Genomic DNA, 20070 nt, shown 5'->3' on the forward strand with positions numbered 1-20070 from the left:
AACTAAACCTTGGAAGGCAAGAAGGATATGCTTGAAAAGAGACATCTTTCATATGGAACTTGTGGCTGAAATAGTAACTCCTTATACCGCTCTTCCGGGCTTTTTGTAGCACTGTCCTGACTGTCTAAAGGTAACTACCTTGTTGAAACAACCTTGTTTGGGGTTGGAACTAGATGATCTTTAAGGTCCCTTCCAACCCAAGCCGTTCTATGAGTCTATGAAAGTTGTTATTCCTTAAACATAGTCCACACTACTGTGGCTGCCATTGAAGCGTTCTGGTTAGTAATCTAGTGTGTTTCTTTAGTGTCCTCTAAAGCTGGAAGCGTTTTTTGCTGTTGGTAGTTTCACACAGATTTTAACTTGGTTGTTCGTCTTCTAACATAGCTGTGATAATCTCAGTATCTCAGTAACTGTTTCAAAGCCTGCCAAATGACTGAAACTCTGACGTTCTTCAGGTGCCTGTAGCACTGGATACTATCTGCCATAGAAATAAGTGCAGTATTTTTTCATAGCAGACTAGAGGCATGGAACAAGGCAGACATCAAACACAAAGTGTTTTGGACTGTTTCAACTAGAAGTTGCAGGGGACATATTTAGCTTTCACAGAAGTGGATAACGTTTTACCCTGATAAAGACTTGACTGTAGCTTTACGTTGGCTTTGATGAACACTATGGTGTTCAAAACATTTTGCAGAGATGGAGTCTCCAGCAAGCTACAAGTATACATTCATTTATATTTTGCAGGCTTGGGAGGATGAATAATCAGAGTTGCAGGGTCATGCCTCGCTGAGTTGCTGAAGGACACAGAGAGTCTCATTAGGCTTGCATCGAGGCTCTGAAACGTTGTATTGTGCCTAATTTTGAGCACTTAACAAAGGTGCCTAATTATGGAAGCCCTTCACACATCTTTCTTAAGAAAGAGAAATAAACTCCAGAAATTATTTAACTCATGTAAACCATGAATTACTTTGCCTATCTGGCTAATGGGGAGACAGCCATGAATAGCTCTGATTTTTAGGCACTGATATTTTACATTTTTAAGGTTAGGTGATATACCTTCTGGTATAGGTACTTACAGCTTAGCTATGTTAATCACTCTCACGGGAACTTTTGAGTCCTCATTTATTTTAAACATGAGGTATTGGTTTTGCATGAATTTGAAATGCATTGTAAGTCAACAGTAGCCTCCATCATTTTTGAAGGATGGCAATTCTGTATTCAAAATTAAAACATGCTCCTAGGCTTCATGAGAACAACACAGTATTCAGAAATTAGGGATGGAAAGTACTCTCTCAGCTTTCACTTTTTGTTTTCTGGTGTTTTTCCTCTTGCAAAGAGAAAATCTCTTTAGTTAATCCTGCAACTTTAGGGAGAACAGGTATAGTTAATACTGTCAGCATGCACCTGGGATTCTGTAATGAATGTTTTCCAAATAATGGAATTGTGCAAAAGTAAAGCTGATAATAAACAGAATTTTAGCAAAATGTGAAATATGCATATTGAATAGCTGAAATGCTGTATAATACTTGAGCTTATTCATGGTGTTTGAGAATCTTTTAAGCCAAAGTTGTTTGCAGAGTCTTTCTCTGTGTGATTTGGAAGTGTGTGTTAATATGTTAGTATGCAAGACAGTTTATTACCCATTAAAATTGTATTATTCCAATAACTTTTTTTGTCATTTCCTTTCTGTCTTTAGTGCAGGTTTCTTAGCTTTCTGAGGGGCTTGCTGAAAGATGTAAAGCACAAAAGAAAACTACATACATCTTGCAGGTCACCTCTTTTAAGTCTTTACGAAATAATGAAAGATAGAGCTATTTATCAAGTGCCTGCCGCTCACATGTTAGGGTCCTCTGCTACATCTTCTTGTTTTGTATCATTAATCTTGGGTAGAGGTAGCGAGAAAGGATATGAGCTTATCTGTTATGGCCTGTGTGTTATGAATGATTTTATGATGCAAAGTTTAAGGTTAAGTTATTCTGAACGTATTCTGCTCATAATATTTGCTCTGTGACATTCAGATGTTTGTAAGATCCTCCTGAGATAAACACTGAGTATGCCTGTGTAGTGTCTGTATAGACATTGCAAAGTCCCTATTGCCAATGTAGTTTTAGAGTTCAGATGAAGAGAATAGAATTACCAAGCTTTCAGCTAAGAACCTCTGAAAATATATCTTTTTTTTTTTTTTTATTACAATTTAATGTTTAAGTATCTGGCCATTTTTCACTGGTGCCTTTTTGGGTTTGGTCACCAAATTTGGTGTAATGTGAACCAAATCCTAAATGTGAAACTAGACCTCTGTGAGCATGGGCATTTCCTTCCTGTTTAGAGAAATACATCTGTCTGCATTGGTTCAAAAGAGGTAATGCAGCCTTGACTAGCAAAGTCTTTTGCTTTTAACATTTATGTTATAGTTCTTAATAATTCTTATATCACGATGATTATTGCATCAAATGATTTCAGCAATTGTCATGTTACTTTTGTAGCAACTGCACTGTAGTAGTAACTGTTGGTCCAGTGAAGTTTCTAGACCTTTCCTCAGAGCTAACATTTCATACTAACCTTGATTTATTTCAGACATTACTAGCATATCTTGTAACACTAGTTGTATTTACCTTCTTTAATTGCTATATAGCTCTACAAGCACAGTAAAGGAATTAATTCTATAGTCTGCTGAATGCATATTAATTAATGCAAGGGGAAAAGAAACTGCAGTTTTACAAATGATCAAGTAATATATGTGGGGTTTAATGTTAGCAGTATTATCTTTTAAAAATGTGAACCACAAAATACTTTGTGCTTGTCTTAGCAGTCATATATGATGTTTCTTTTTAAAGGACTTAAAGCCCAGTAATATAGTAGTAAAGTCAGACTGCACTTTGAAGATTCTTGACTTTGGACTGGCCAGAACTGCAGGAACTAGTTTTATGATGACGCCTTATGTAGTGACTCGTTACTACAGAGCACCAGAGGTCATCCTAGGGATGGGATACAAAGAAAACGGTCAGCAAATATAGTCTTTCTTTGGCATAGCTTTATTTTTTGTTCGGCACACCACATTTTACATGTTAAATGTTTTTTTTCAAGCTGTAGAAAATTTATAAATTAGGCATGTGACCAAAATGCAGATTCATGTGACCAAAATGCAGATACACCAATTTATTTATCCAATCCCATTAGAAATGTTTGCATTTAATAGGATAATAAATTGAGGGCCTTGTTTGTTTAAAAATTTAAATGACCTGTTTGGTAGATTGAATTTCATGACAGAACTGAAAATGTATTACTTTAATATGTGGTATGTACCTTGGTGTACATTGACCTGATTTTATTCCTGATGAGGATATAAATTGTAGTTCATCAGTAAACATGTGTCCCAAATTGAACGTTTAAAAAATATGTTCAGTATAGCCTTTCAGGACGCAGGAAACAAACAAAATCAAGTCCACCTACAGTGGCATTATTTTTATTGAAACCAGCCCACTTTGAAATTGTCACACAAAGCTCTTAATTAATATTGCTGAAGAAAAAAACAGTGACATACTTCAAAGAATAATGCAGAGTATTGTCATGAAGCAGCATAGATTCTTTGAGGTCCATGATGAACTCAAAGGAAATTCGTTTGCTTTGTCCTGCTTGGGTACGTTTCCCTCCTCTTTATGCTCCGTCTTTGACCCTGGATCTCTCAGTATCCTCTGTAAGAAAGTAAGGAAAGTGTGTAGCATTTGGGGGAAATCACTCAATCAGCTATTTTGTATCTTATAAATGAAACACCTAGTATTTATTCTTTGGGAAACTGAAGTAACATATCCTTCCTGAAGTTCTGCTGCCATTTCATTGATCTGCTGTCGCTGTTGTCAGTTCACCTAACTTGATGTATCTGCTTCAGGCAGGCATTGTGCACAAGGATCACCATTTGCTGAAAATGTTTTAAACCCATTATCGATTAGTTCTCCAGTAAGCCCTAGCAGATGCTGTGATGCTTGAGGCTTTGCTAGCTGTCTCCTGGTGATACAAGGTGTACGGCTCCTCAGGTTACTGACACAACTAGGGCATGCAGTGTTTTTGCAAGGTTCTTAATATAGTCTGCAAACTTTCCTGGCAACCGCATAGCATTAGGGCAAATGACTTCAGGTTGTACAGAAACTGTAGCTGCAAGGTGCATAGAGACTGATTTCTTTTTGTTTTTCATATAAAAGCCAGGAAGAATAACTCCTATCGGTGCTGACAATAGAAGAAGCCAGCTCAAAGGAAAGAGAACAGATCTTTTTTGCAAGGCTGTGATTTATATTTCTGTTTGGATTGTTAGTCTGTCAGATAGGAATACAGTCTTTCAAATGGCCTCCACAGTTGGCTATTTTTTCTGTAACTTAGAAGTCAGGTTGAGTGGAACATACATAAAGTTACTTTTTTTTTTTAACTGCCAAAGTTTCATAGAGAGCACAAATTTAAGTTTCTTTCCTTTTTTTCCCAGAAGGCTTTACATTGGCCAACTGAGAGACAAGTTATAAAAGAACCTAAAGCTGTAGTCTGAGTCACGCAGCTGCTTTACAGAAGGAATTCATGCAATGGAAGTTTCAAATTTTCTGTCTTAGCTTACCCTGTTTACATTTTTTTCTTAAAATTTGAGTTGCGAAAGTGTGAAGCATTCTTTACAGTAAAATGCTTCTCAGGTATTATTGGAGTTAAATAGATTGTGTTCTAGAGCACTCTATTTCTCTAGCGACAATCCTGTTCCTTAAGCAAGAGTGAATTGTGTTTTGCAGCAGAATGTGAAATCACATTTACTTTCATATGAAAAACTACATAGCACAGCATCTTCCCAAACGCTGAATATGTAGTCGTTGAGTTGAGAATGACACTTGTAGAGAATGTAAATCTGTTGGCTAACTGAGTCAGAAGACAATCTGTATTTCCATATGTACTGTTGTCATTAAGAGGTTATTTACATAAACTGTTGCTCTTCTCAGTCACTGGCTGATGAGTTTCTTACTGTGCAGCTCTGGTGACAGAGCAGCTAGGCTGCAGAGGGCAGTGAGGCAGGTATAAAGGATGGACGTGTCTGCAGTAGGAACCATGGACTGTCCAGGATCCCCACCTGTTAACATTGATGCCCATTGTAGCCCTCTAAATCCATAGTTAAAGGTTACCTTAACTTAGTTAAATATTGAAAATTGACAGCTAAAAAAGGTTAAAGAGAGAGTAGCATATAGTTTAATTGAACAGGGTCATCTGACAGCTTTATGCTGTTTCAGTGCCCTGCTGAACTTCCCTTGCAGACAAGATGTGGGAGGATTGCCATACATGTATTGATGACTGAGATACATACTATAGGGTAGTACTCTGTGGTACTATGGTTTGTACATATGAAGTCTGTAATTTTTTTAGAACTAGTGAAGATCCCTAACAAACCTATGACAGAGTTAACTTTTCCATATGCCTTATCCTGAAGTAGACAAAGCTTATATGGGTATTTTGCATTAAGAAAGCAGGGCTTGAAAACTGAAGAAATTCAGAATTGAAGGACGCTAAAACTGTTCTTGCAGTTACACCTTAGCATATTTAGTCTTGGGTACTTGTGTGTTATTGTCAGGAAGCAAGCATTGAAAAGCAGGGGAACACCCAAACTCTCTGAAACAATTACTTTAAAGTTTCCTAGTATGTACACTGAGTTTGAATTTCATTTTCACTTAGCTTTTTTCCCACTTAGGGTTATAGAAGATAGTAAATTCACTCCAAGCAGGGTTTTAAAGAATTAAGTACATTATGTATGACAACTAGTAATTTTTAAATATTTTTAAAGGATTTTTTGACATCTTTAAGATTTGACTCAGTCTTCTATAATAGTATCCACAGGAGCAGTCATCTATGTATAAGCTGGTCTAGCTTCTGGAAAAGTTAGTCAGATTCCTATAAATAAATGGGTTATTTTTTGATTAATGAAAGCAGCAAACCAAAAGACCCCCAAACACCAGAAGTTTGTTTAGTACGGTGAAGAGAGGAATTGTACCTAAAGTTTTTCTTAGCCACTAAAGTCTTCTGATGCATGAAGTCATTGACTTATCTTATTTCTCTTCCCAGATTTCTCCATGCAGTTATAGGAGTTGTTTTCATCACATTGGTCACAAACTATTTACAATGGATTTGGATAAAGTTCAGTTTGTGAATGTGCAGCAGAATGTGTACTTCTTGTAAATATTCTAAAAGAGCTTTAAAGAGAAAACATCATTAATCATAAATTATTTTTAAATGAACCAGGCCCTTAATTTTGACCTATTAATATGTACAATTGTGATCTCTTTATCATATGGTTTAGATACTATTTTAGAGGAACTTATTAAATAAGAGGGAAGAAATATTTTCAATTAGAAACAATGTTGTTTGCTTGAAATTGCTTAGCTCCATCACAACTTTAACGTGTGGTTTTTAGTATACAATTATTCTCATTTAAATCCCCTTTTTTTCTGCTAAATTGAAATTCCAGTCTCATGTTTGACATAAAAGTATTTAAAACATTTCAAATTCATCATTATGACTTCAAGAAAATATTTGCGTACAGAGGTAACAGTATCTCTGAAAGCAATGTAAAAAAATTGGCATACCTGTAAAAAATAAGCTATGAGTATGTCTTCTGAATTATTTAAGATAATGAAGAAAACGTGTATTTCATACCAAAAATATATTGCTATTGAGTTTTTCTTTTCTATAAGATGTTATTTGAGCATAAGTGGAGAAATATTTTTAAACGAAATAATTTATCTGAAAATCTCTTAGGAATGTACTAATATTGTCATTAACTGATCCTCTAAAATTCTAAGTGACCTTTTACTGATTGTATTTGCTTTTTATTTAAATGGAGAGAGATATGCATGATAATCTGACTTACAGGAAATGTTTGATGGCAAATGTTATTTAATATGTTAAATAATTAATTCTGCTCCTAAAAGTGTAAATTACGTAGATATACCACATTTATAAAAGTCAATTTAGTTTGCTGCTCTTAAAACGATTCCTATAACTACAGCGAAAATAATTTTAATAAATAAACTTATCTTTGGTGCATCATTATAATCTACTGGAAGATCTTTGCCAGTCTCAGAACTTGAAGACAAGCGTTACTCTGTTTGATTCATGTATATCTCTCTCTCTCTGCTCTAGCTCTTGCTTTAGCACTGTATAAACCAAAGGATGGTTTTCTGCCTTGTATTTGAGACAGTTAAAAGCTAATCCTTATATGCTGTGTTTTCAAAAGTGGTCTCATTGATTAATATAAAGACTTGCTCTTCTTCCTGTGCTGTCTCTGCTGTTTATAGAATGCAGTCATGTTATGCTTCTTTTCATTTTAAATGACCGTTTGCTTTGCTTTCCCTTCTTTTTGTGCTACAAACATAGTGGATTTATGGTCTGTGGGGTGCATTATGGGCGAAATGGTTTGCCACAAAATCCTCTTTCCAGGAAGGGACTGTATCCTTGTGCTGCTGCAGCAGGTTGAATTAGTTAGGAAGTGATTAACCTTTTTATTGATGTTGTGTCATGAAAATGCGTATTGTGCAATATTTTTTTTATTAAATGGATATGAATTTTTCTTGTGATACACTTAAAAAAAATTGTTTAGAATGTCATTTATACTCAGGCTGCACCTAGCAGTAGGACATAGTCTCTGCTGGTCCTCTAGTTAGCATACATTCATCCACCTTCACTCACCTTCATTACACATGCTTTTTATAGTCACTTCATTTGTGTGTGTGTGCGTCTAGATATTTTTATTTACTTTATTTTGGTAACTATCTTTTATGTTAATATCATTGCATTTTGTTTTCAGTTGACATTTGGTCAGTTGGGTGCATCATGGGAGAAATGATCAAAGGTGGTGTTTTATTTCCTGGTACAGATCGTATCCTTACCTTTGGCCTAGGATGTAGTAATAAAAGGTCAAAAGAGACTGCAACGATTTAGTTCTAGGTTAAGGTGGTTCCAATTTTTAAAATACTGTTTTTAAACTGCCTTGTCAAAATGCAATTTGCTAGTTCCTAATTTTAGTTCCGGGATGCTGCAAAAATGTCTACAGTTATACCATTTAAAGCAAAACAACACAGATGGCTTTAACAAGTATGACTGTCTTTAGAAATTAATACTAAGAAAATACAGCAAAATGAACAAAATACCACTTGGGCTGAACAAGCTTATTTTTCCTTTTTCCTTTCTTTCTGTTTGTTCATTTGCTTTTTCAGTTTAATATAGTGTCTATCCATTGTTTTTGGACATTGTCACATTTAAGACAGATTTGTTTGTTTGTTTGTGTAGGTGGTGTTTTGTTTAGGTGGTTGACATGCGTTGCTTTTTGCTTTGGACTTCATATTTATATAATAACTTACTAATTTTGTTTGGTACCCAAGCATATTAGCAGTTGTTATTTTATTTTTTATTGTTTTATAGGAGATGTTTACAAAAAGTTCCTAACTTGCTTAAATGGTTGCACTCCGTGGATTTTTATTTTTGTTTGCAGAATTCATCCTGCAAACAGCTTTCAGAAATACCTGGTGCTTCTGTCTTTCTCTTCCATGATTTGCTTGGTGGTGTCTGTGTGGGTTGTCATGTGAACAGTGCTTCAGGCAAAGGATCTGCTACAAGCAAATAGAGCTGAAGCCTCTAGATCCTTGCTAAAATCAGCAGTTATCTAATTCGAGTTTGGCATTTTATTTGTTTCACTAGTAGTTTCCTTCCGTTTTGTTAGATGCCGTCAGAAATTTTTCATGCTTTTGCTATAGGTTAATTGTTTAAAAATTGTTACATTCCTGTTTGAGGGTGAGGATTGGGTGAAGGTTTTGGGGCACAGCAAGGAGATCTGGGGACTTTCACACAGCTCTGGCATTGCATTTGCTGCACCATGCTAATGTTCTCAATCTGATTTTCTTGCATGGCTTTGCAGTTTAGGCTCAGTGCCATACAACGCAATACTATTTTTTTTCAAGGCCTGTGCAAAGCATTGTATAGCTATGAAACCTTACTTTAAAATTTTAAAAACAGAAGAAAGGACCTGCTAGATACAAGTGAAGGTTTAGGGAGTGCAGTATCAAGTCTTCAACAGTAGCTGAACATAAAATGTTGGGAAGACTGTATGACTGAGATAAGCATATACAAAATTTTACTCTCTCCCAGTATCTAGTGACCTGCAACTAGAAATTCCTGAGCCAAGCTTCACTTTTTTTTATTTTTTTTTAGTGGCATATATTAAATTTTACTGCCGTGAACTGGGCAATCTCTCCTTAACTGGTGTAAGCTTTTCAATTAAGATGTTCCTTACATGCCCTTGAAAGTCTTCTGCTTCAATGTTGAAGACTGACAAAATTGTTAACCTGTGTGATCCAGGATTTCATCCTTTATGAGCCCACTGGTGCTGTGCGTTGTGTGTCATTAGGGAGAGATCGCTAATTTGGTAGAGTCCAGAACTCAGATGAGTTATCAAGGCAAGAAGAGAGGACAAAGCACCCATGCATAGTGATTTTCTTCAATGAATTAATGGTGCTTAATAGCTCGGTTGCTGTAAATAAATGTTTAGAGCAGGAAGTGAGTTTTTCTCAGAATGTCCTTAAAAAATAACCTAAGCACTTTTATTTGAACTTAATGAATTTTGTGAGTCTTTTTATTTGCTTTGTTTCACAGGAGTATATCCTTTGCCATTTAATTCTTATGATTTCGAGTAAAATGCACGTTGCCTTTACTACTCAATCATTCTTGCTTTGCTTCACTGTTTTCTCTGAGAAGATTATCCTGATTAATGCTGAATTTGATAGTTTATTAAAATTTTTTGTTTTTATCTCTGTTGGATAATTCTTGTGGTTTTAACGTAACTTTTTAGCTGAAAATTAGACATTGTTTTTCTTAGCTGTGAAACCTTAGATATTGATCAGTGGAATAAAGTTATAGAGCAGCTAGGAACACCATGTCCTGAATTTATGAAGAAACTACAGCCCACAGTCCGAACTTATGTTGAGAACAGACCCAAATATGCTGGATATAGCTTTGAGAAACTCTTCCCAGATGTTCTTTTCCCAGCTGATTCTGAACACAACAAACTTAAAGGTAAGGTCTGTCTTCTGTGCATTGTATATTTTTAAAGTTTATAAACTTCATTGCATTGAATAGAAATGTATCTTAGTTTTGTTCACTGTAGAATCATGCTGCTAAGGTTTTAAATGTTACAATATTAATATCATGGAAGCAGATGAAAGTTCTGAGATATGGTTACCTGCACTTTCTTATCCTCCCTGGAACATCTATCCTGGTAAAACCTGTATAAAGAAAATGAAGCATATTTCTCTCAATGACAGATGTGATTTAGAGAAAAATGAGGGGAGGCATAGAAGTTGTGTAGCCAGAGCAGATCTTCTTTCTTCAGGAAATTGATGAAAATAAAGTTTTTATATTCATAATATGCATATATCCTTTAGTTATTAAAATGGTTCTTTCCTAAACCCCAAATTCTGTGAGGCTTGTATAGATCCTAAATTGGAGTTTGTTTACCAGTCTTCTTTCCTTATCAGCTTTGAAATACTGTGTTATGTGCATATGGCACCAGTGTAAGTAGAAAATTTCACTTTTGCAGCAAGTCAAGCAAGGGATTTGTTGTCAAAAATGCTGGTTATAGACGCCTCTAAAAGAATTTCTGTGGATGAAGCCCTTCAGCACCCGTACATCAATGTTTGGTATGATCCATCAGAAGCAGAAGCTGTAAGTTCTTGTTTTAGAAAGGTTGCTTCTCTGACTAAGACAGTCCTGTATTAAAGCAAACTTGTTGTGATACTCGATGTAGCTGCTTGAAAGATTATTGCATGATCTACACATTTCACTAGAAGCTTAACTGAGCTGTAATCTTTTTATTGTCGTTGATCTACTTGTTTATTAGAATTAGTATTAGGAATGGGCACAAACTTGCAGGTAACTAAAGTACTTTTGTGTGTGCATCTGTATTTCTTTGTAATTGCATATAAACTCATATAAACTCCTAGACAGGTAGCAATGCACCTGAAGTCTCTGATACAGAGTTCTAATTTTTTAGTTTCAGTTGTTTCAGTCAATAGTTTGTTTCAATCAATAGTTTGATTGCCTGTGATAGGATTCTGAAATATTTACTCGTGAGCAAGAGAAATATTTTCATTAGTTGTAGCAATTGATAGTACTCTTAAAATGAAAATATTTCAGCAAAAACTTTCTTCTGTACAAGACCTCAAGCTTTCAATTATTGACACTAAAGAACAGAGGAATTAAATGAAGATCTTAGTTAAAAAATAAATTATTTCAACTTGTGGGGAGAAAAAAACACATTTTTAAGAGAAAGTTAGTAGGATGCTTGATGTAGATGGTGGAATTAGAATTCTGCTTAATTAACACTAAATAGGTAAAAAGGGCTGCTTGAGCTGGAGACCACTGTCCTTATGAGCTATTTCACCAGACTGTTCAGTTTCTGCTTTAATTATTTCAGTAATGGTAGCAAATCTGCTAATCAGAACAAGTTTAAAACGTGAAGCAGCATCTAAAAAATAAGCCAAGTATGAGAGATTATTTGTCCATGTAAATACAGTATTTTAAAATCAGGTTCCTATTCAGAATATTTTAATTCAATTTTTCATTTATTCTAGTTTCGTTTCCCTTTTGATTACTTTATCATGAGTTAGTTTTGTTTTCCAGCCTCCACCAAAGATACCAGATAAGCAGTTAGATGAGAGGGAACACACGATAGAAGAATGGAAAGGTAAGAACAACGCTTTTGCTTATCCTGAAACTTTTTTGAAGTAGATTAGTCTCCAAGGTTTACTGTTATTAAGATTCTCCTGAGTAACCTAATAGTACATACTTCAGTTGCTTGGAATGGCAAAGGAACAGATCAATGTTTCACAAGCTCTTGATTTTAAGGACGCTATAATTTTTCTGTAAAGGTGATGAACCTTTGTAGCGAGCTTAAGTTCATTCAACTGTAGGTCTGCTCATTTTGGTCACCTTTTGCAAATCATAAGGCAGCGGTTTTAGGGAGAGGAACTCTTCTGAACAGAACTGGTACAACTGAAAAAAAATTCAGGATTTGGAGCAGTGTAAATCTGAAATAGAAGCATCGCTGTTAAGTGAAGAGCATATTAGCGTTTTTTGTACTGAACATAATTAAAGCAGAGGAGTGTTAGTAAAGGGCAAGATAGAGAGGTTAAAGTGATGTGACAAACGCTGATGGTTATCTCCTGTGAGGCCCAGAGATAGTGGCTAGGGCTGAGGTGTGGAACAGATCATAGTATGACATAAGACTTACCTCCAAGAGTATGATTTTTAGTGGTCAGTAGTGGTTTTGTATCTATATTTTCCTTTATACTTATAAAGTACAAGGGGAACCTCTTTGTTACCTGTAAAGCTTGTGTTTCATTTTGAAATTGCTTCTACAAGGTGTGGCGTTACTGCAGAGGTCCTAGTGCTAAGAGAAAATGCCATCTGCCACTGCATCCATTAGCGTTTGATGTATTGTAATCTACAACCTTGTTGTAACCTTCTGTACCCCCTGCACTTTAGAAATCAAGAGAGTTGCTGAGCTTTAAAGACCTGTGGAGATTGGTTTTAAGATAAATGAAACCTCCACTTCTAGTGGAGAAATCTTTTACATCCGTACTATTAATATCATATATTTTCCTTTGCTGCTATTGACAAGTCAGACAATACTAATTGTATGACATTGTAGTTTTTGGAAATGACTTATTTTTTTTAGAATTATTTATGTAAGTAAATGGGTCAGTTACTGTAAGAGTGCAATGTTTAACTGCCACCTCTAAAATGTATTACTCTTTTATTGTCACCAACTGTACTAGCTAGGCTAAATACTGAAAAACAAAACAAACAAACAAAAACAACACAATTTATTTAGAAATGTCTGCAGGTAATAAAAATGCCTTCCTCTGGATCACTGCAGTCTTTAAGTATATGATTTAGCGTATCAGAAGATTTATTGTGATCTGAATTGGTACTGGTTATTCCTAAGTGAAAGGCAGAACAAATGCTTGAATTGCTAATTGCATTTTTCACTGAGATTAGGGCAGGTATGTGGCTTTCCCGCTGTGGGCCTATGTGGTAGTTCTTGAGAGTCTGTCCCCAATGTGCATTTCAGTGCCTTAGACTATAAATGTTCTCACTTAGGATAAACAAGTTGCTTTTATTTAGGATGTTTGTTTCCTCTGTCTCAGGTACCTCATTTAGTTCTCTGTGGTTTAAGTGTTTTAAATAGGACCAGTGGTAGCGTTGAGCTTGGATGGATCCAGAGACTGTGAAGGCTACAAATACTGAATTTAAGCAAGAATTTAGTGCAACTACTGATCTAATAATTTGTACTGAAAAAGTCTAGGAAGGAATATCAGATTGGTATAGCCTTTTTATCCCCAGAGGGGGAAAACCAAACCAAACCAAAAAGAAAACTGGAAAAATGTTTAATGGGTCATTTTTTACAGTTTCATTCTGTTGGCTGATGATGGACACCAGGCTGTAAAATCTAGTACTACCATACTTGCAACTCACTTCCTATTAGAAAATGGGTTTTAATTGTAAAGGCAGAGATAGAATTGTGGAAACTCTCTCCCTGTGCTCCTTCCCAGCAAACTTTATTCCCCTTTTGAAACAGAAGATAAATAGTTATACTGCTAAAATAAAAGATAGGTATTTCAGGCAGTATAGAGTTTACTTTTGAGACTTCACAGCCCTTGAAACTGTAATTCCTAAATGCTTTTTTCTTCCAAACTCTTTGTACATGATATTAGTTTGCCAGTGACAGTAGCCTGACGAGTTGGTTCTGATGAACTGCATTTAGTATGTTTAGTTCTGTTATTCTGTCGCTACTTCTATAGATTCATAGCTGAAGTCTCTTCTCAGCAATAAGCTGCCTTTAGGTGAGAAACCTTCTGGCCAGTATATAGATAGGGCAGTATGATTCTTGTTACAAGCACTCTAGTAGCACGTGTAACCTTTTTAAGGATGACGAACTTCTGTAACTGTAAAATAAAGTTGCTTCTTTCGTTTCTAGCATCTACTTCTATGCAATGTTGTATTCCATTTCATGGTGACCTGGACCTTTAGATGTTGTTAATGAGGAGATTTAGTGGCAAATGTGTGTTGGGAGGATGGCAATGCTGTGTGGATTTGTTCATTGTGGTTTTTGCTACTATCTCTTCCAAGGGCTTTTGGCCTGGTCTCTTCTAAGGGAACTCCTACTTGCTGAGATTATCTGTCACTATTCTTTCAGAGTTTCAGAGTGTCTGCATCATAGAAAAACTAATAGATGTAGTGTGTGAAATGGCTTTTTGAGATGAGAAAGAATCGGTGACAAAGTAAAGAAACTTGTTCTCCAGAACAGCTTTTTTACAAAACATTGTGTAACAACTTTGTGCATAGCTCCAAGATTCTGAAGTGCCACTTCGCACGACTTGTCTCTTAGGTGAAGATTTTATAGTGCAGGTGAGTAGAAGTGAGAAGCACTGCAGTGCTGAGAGAAGCTGTATGAAGCCATTCTAATCCTATTTGGGAACAATTTGGTTCTCTGTAAGTGTAATTGTCCTTGAATGAATAAAACCATGTGCGGCTAAAGTACATCCACAGAGCTACAGTTTTCTGGCAGTGTAGGCTGGAATACTGCCAGGTAACTGCAATGAGTTTGAATGTGATGGCAGCACATGCAGTTCCTGGTGGCCTACCTGTTCTCTTGAAGATTGCTGATCCAGTTGTTCTGTACCAAAGAAGTCATTGATAAAAACTGAGTGGTCACTAAGACTCAGTTTAACCCCAGGTCCCCAGGCTGTCTGGATAAAAGTCTTGGGGCAATGTCAGTGTGTGCTTGAGAGTGCGGCTCCAACAGAACGGAATTGTACTTTAATATACAACTTGCCAATTTTTCTGTAGCCTACAACATGTTGTTCAAAACTTATTCTAAACAGTAATGAACCTAAGAAATTTTAATGGTAGATGTGTTGTTAATTGAGTCCTGTATTTACAAATTCATTTTTCTACTTTCTTTTCCCTGCATTTTCAGAATTGATATACAAGGAAGTCATGGACCTGGAGGAAAGAACCAAGAATGGGGTTATACGTGGACAACCAGCCCCTTTAGGTTGGTTACAATAAAAGCACAGTACAAAGCTCTGTTGAGTACTAGGTTAGGAGGGTGTAAAGCTGTTCAAGACATCTGAGAGTAACCTGACTCAAAAATATGTCTCTTCAGTGGCCGATAACCTCTAGAATTCTCTTTTAGCTCTGGGTTTATGCAGTGTTATCTCTGTGATTTTTAACCTTCAGACAATAGCATTTATTGGAATTTGACAGGTGTCCTGTCATGTGAGTTCTGTGGTTCCTGACATACCATTCATTAAACCCCAAATTAGAGAATTGTGGATTTTATTTGCTTTGACAATGGCTTGAGATACATCTCTTCAAACTCACTGAAATGGGGAAAAGTAATGACTCTTAGGAAGAGACAGACTAATGCAAGTGCTGAACCATGCAACTGTATCTGCAACTGATTTGCTGTTTTGTTTCTCATAGCACAGGTGCAGCAGTGATCAATGGCTCTCAACATCCATCTTCATCGTCATCTGTCAACGATGTGTCTTCAATGTCAACAGATCCAACATTGGCCTCTGATACAGACAGCAGTCTAGAAGCTTCAGCTGGACCTCTGGGTTGCTGTAGATGACTACTTGGTCTTTTGGGGGGAGGGAGGGGGGTCCTTTTAGTCATGAATAGGGCACCTTTAAAATTTGGTGGTATTTTTGAGTGTTTTTTCAAAAATAATCGTAGAATTCATCATAAAGTGCTGTAATTTTAAACTGTAAGTTGTGTTAAAAGCAGCCACTTTTTTTTTTTTTTGCTGTAATTAACTGTAAAATATTAAACCTGATAATTTTTATTGTGGTTTTAAAATCTGCATATTTGCTTTACTATTATGCTGCTGATTTTTTTTTACTGAATTTGTAAGATTTGTTTTATCAAAGCACATATTAATGTTGTGGTCATTACCATATCATGAATTATTTAAGATTTTATAGGTTTTCAATTTTTTAATTAGAATTTATTCCAGATGTTTTGTTCATGATATCCTTCAAAGTTTTATGCTTGGTCATATGTCCATGTGAAGGTGGGGAGAGAATTCAGTGCAGCCAGCTGTAGTTTTTTTGGGGCATACTACTGTGGTGCTGGCAATGAACAAAATCCTCTTTTATTTTGGCCGCTTGCCTATAATACTTCAGTAAAAGCAGCAGTTATTGAATTTTGTTAGAGAAACAAACCTCAGCAAAGAAATTTAATCTGAACGGTTTTCTGAACTTAAGAAAACAAAACCTATCTTCAAGGCTGCAGAAATATCTAGCCTAACAAAGGGATGTGATGTTTTCTGCAGAATTGTGGCATGCCAAACCTGTGATCGCCATAAAACAAGAGGATACTTCATGAATAACACATTGCAATGCAAATAAACTGTTTACTTCTAGCTTGTAGCCTGTTTTTGTACACACAAAACAAAGTGAATCCAGGATGTCTAGACTGCCAACAGGGAAAGCAATTATACTTACATGTAGGATATAATTCTTGGGTGTTCAGTTTCTTAGTATTTTTGTCTGCTAAGGTGAGTGCTTTTTGGGGAGAGGAGGAAATGATGTGAATGCAATAGGGACAAAACTTAGCTATTCTTTCTCCACCAAAAGTAACTGATAGCTAAAACCGTAAGTGGTAGAAGAACCTCAGGATTTCTGTAGTTAATGCATTAAGTGAGCAATATATACCATCCAAAGGAGGGAGAAGTAGTGCTGTATAAATTAATATTTATCTCTTTCATTTCACCATGAGACCAGTGTAGCAGAAATCTTAATAATGGTTCATTTTAAGTCATAAATATTCAGTAGCTTTCAGCACTGAAGCTCCAGATTTCAATACACTTTTTAAACAAAAGATATATTGAAATATGTCGAACAGTTACTAAATAGTCATGTAAAATGGTGCTGCTCCTCACAGAAGTATTTTAACTGTTTACATTTTATATTTACAGAATGATTTATGTATAACTGACTTAAGTTTATGTATGAGTTAAACAATCATTCAGAATTTATTCTTTTGGAAAATGCAGATTTTTAGTGAAGCTAGGCTGTATAGTTGATTGCCTTGTGTAGATGCATATTTTGTAGTGACTTAGAATGTGAAGAGGAATTCAAATTAGTCATGCTAACAAAAATGAGCATAAGAAATACAGAAGTCTTGCCAGGCACAGAGTAAAGTAAATAACATGACTGGCTATAAAGGTCATCCAGGAATTACTGATACTCTTCAGTGTGGTTCCTTCCACTTTGTTGGGTTAAATAAGTATCTTTTTGAAGTTAGAATCAAAAGAGGAAAATTTGTCTTTGCAGAAAGTTTCAGAAAAATGTAAGTGATAGTAATGCTTTCAATATCTAACATGTCTTTTTAAAAAAAATACAGGGTACAAGGACTGGTAATGTCTCAAAGATGACTAAATTGATAAACTGCACAGTTGTTTCCCTGGCCTGGCTAGACTGCTGGTAAGTGCTATGTGTGTAATTTTGCTTTCCTCATTTGTACCGAATATTTCAATATTGCCTTTCTAAACACATTTGTTAAGGCAATTATTTTTACAGGATCCTGCCAAATTGTATAGTACCTCAAAATAGGCAGGACATATTTGGATTCATCTCACACTGGAACATAGAAAATCTGCTCAATTTGAACAGAGACCAACAGAACAGTCTATTTTGTAATTTTTTATCAAAGTTTTAGCTGAGAATTAAGCCAAAATTTTTGGTCATACAACAGTACTACATTGTTATATACGGTTAACCCAGCATAATGAAATTAAGGTTGACAAAGTGAACTTCTGATACCTGTAAATGCTGTGTGAAGAACAAAATTTGGTAAATGTAATTGCTATTTCAATTGATTTTGGACCACTCTGGATTGCAGTGGTGACTGAAATATTTTGAAGCTTAAAAAAAAAATGCTATCACTTTCCAGTATCCTAAAGAGAATTGCTTTTAAATGAATATTGAGTGAAAGCTACTTTATTCTTTTTTTTTCTTGCAACATAAACAGGCTGAGTCTAATGTTTTACTACAGCATGTTATTGATAGTAACTTCATTTTGCTCATAATCTGTAAGGAGAATTGAGCTGTTTTTTCTTTTAAGATAGGGTTGATGAATGGCTGATACTATGCACTGCAACCCATGCAGTTAGAAGTGAGCTATGTTTAAAGTGATTATTTCACTAAGGTCAGAGCTTTGGATGCTAGAACCTGTAGTTCACTTCTGGCCTCATAGCAATGTTACTTTGTTTTTTTCTTAGTTGATTTCATTTTTTCATTTTAGGCAAATTAAAGTGACGGTAAATTTAAAAGATAAGAAAATAAGATTCGCAGTAACCAAATTATCACAATAGTAGACTAGTCTTAACATCACTTTTTATTTGTTGAAATGTAAAATGTTTTCAGAGATGATTGTACATTGCCACACATAGCAAACAAATGGGTAGCTAGAGATCAGCTCTTTTTGTCTATTGTTCTGTTGTTAGCTAGCATAGTATACTATCTAATACACTGTACAATTTTAGTCGTAAAGTATTATTAAGCTTTATTTTAGTATGTGATTCCAAAATCTTCTCCTGGCACCAGGCTTCACTAAAGTGCATATAACTTTCCACTTCTAGGGCATTCCAATCCACTGGAGTTTGGTAGGGATTGAATTACAGTGAGCTGTGTCTGATTTCCTGTCAGGTGAGGTGAACAGTTGGACAGTAATAATAAGATTAATTCCCACCTTCTGCGATCAGAGCTGTGTCAGGCACCAAGGACAAAATGGCTCCTTTCCCTCTGTAGAAGTAGGTTGCTCAAGGATTTTAAATAGAGAATGAGAGCGGAAGAGTTTCATACTGATACTGTGTGCTGTACCTCCACTGTGTGACATCTTTTGTTGAGACAAGACAATGGGGTCAGAACGGAGATTTTTGTGTGTTAGTGTGTGGGGAGAAGTTGGACTGCCAAAGCAATACCAACCAGTTGAACAACTGTAGACTAGCCAGACAATGCCCACTGGATATCAGGAAAAGGTTCTTCACAGAGAGGGTGGTCCAGCACTGGAACAGGCTGCTGAGGGCGGTGGTCACAGCACCGAGCCTGACAGAGTTCAAAAAGTGTTTGGACAACACTCTCGGACATGTGGTCAGATTTTGGGGTGGTCCTTTGCAGGGCTGGGAGTTGAGCTTGATGATCCTTGTGGGTCCTTCCCAACTTGGGCTATGCTGTGATTCTATGACTGACCAGGTCACCTCTGTTTCACTCATTCTGCAAACCAGAATAGACATGGCACTTCTCCCTATGGAGATATGATACTGCTTGGGTTTTTGGTTTAGAAGAACCTTTCTAAACTATATGTATACTAGTGTTGTTCTGGATAAGAGTAAGTCTTCCTGCTCTGTACACACACACAAATTTAAGAGGATGTAGTGAGCTGCATTTGAGGCAGTTGTGGCAATAGCGTCCTCTACTGCTTCAGTGTACAAGTAAGTAGAATGTTACTGATGTGGGTTTTACGGAAACTTGCTTCGCTGAACGTAAAGGTTATTCAGTTAGAAAGCAGAAACTCAGCACCTTGACAGAGTGTTTGTATAAATATAATGCGCCTGCATTCATATATATGGCATTCATCTCAACATTGCATAGAGGAAAAAAATGATCAAAAAGCTAGTATAGTTCCTACCCATCCGGTAATCCAAAGCATATGACATTAAACGTTCCTCAATCAAGATTATGGGGGAAATGGAAGAAGATGATTCAGCTACCAATTGTTCTTACTGTTTTGAGTTGCTAAAGGGAGTGAATTACTCTTTCTAGATATATTTTATTTGCTGTTGACAGCAGCCTGTTTGTGTTGTTACATTTCATTTGCCTGTTAATGTTTTGGTTCATCTGTCCCTCCGTATTTAGTTTGAGGACTGAAGTTGAAAGAGAGTTGTCTGCATTTTTTGGTAGGATTAGAAAAGATTTTAATGCAGATATGTGA

At 35.9% G+C, this 20070-nt stretch overlaps 1 protein-coding gene across 4 annotated transcripts in view; it reads left to right on the forward strand.

The window, feature by feature from the left end:
- Positions 1-16498, forward strand: part of MAPK8 (mitogen-activated protein kinase 8) — a 46131-nt gene extending 29633 nt beyond the window's left edge. The window contains exons 6-12 of one of the 4 annotated variants that reach the window (XM_072039568.1): positions 2835-3000; positions 7390-7461; positions 9898-10080; positions 10604-10728; positions 11686-11749; positions 15047-15124; positions 15556-16498. In XM_072039568.1, the coding sequence (XP_071895669.1) occupies positions 2835-3000; positions 7390-7461; positions 9898-10080; positions 10604-10728; positions 11686-11749; positions 15047-15124; positions 15556-15572 (705 nt within the window). In that variant the 3' untranslated portion in view covers positions 15573-16498. Of the gene's footprint in view, positions 1-2834; positions 3001-7389; positions 7462-7819; positions 7892-9897; positions 10081-10603; positions 10729-11685; positions 11750-15046; positions 15125-15555 lie in introns of all 4 variants that reach the window. The other 3 variants (XM_027459983.3, XM_027459984.3, XM_027459982.3) reach the window with 3 other exon arrangements.
- Positions 16499-20070: the final 3572 nt, after the last annotated feature.

This window comes from Anas platyrhynchos, chromosome 6 (genome assembly GCF_047663525.1).
Source record: "Anas platyrhynchos isolate ZD024472 breed Pekin duck chromosome 6, IASCAAS_PekinDuck_T2T, whole genome shotgun sequence".
NCBI lineage: Eukaryota > Metazoa > Chordata > Aves > Anseriformes > Anatidae > Anas > Anas platyrhynchos.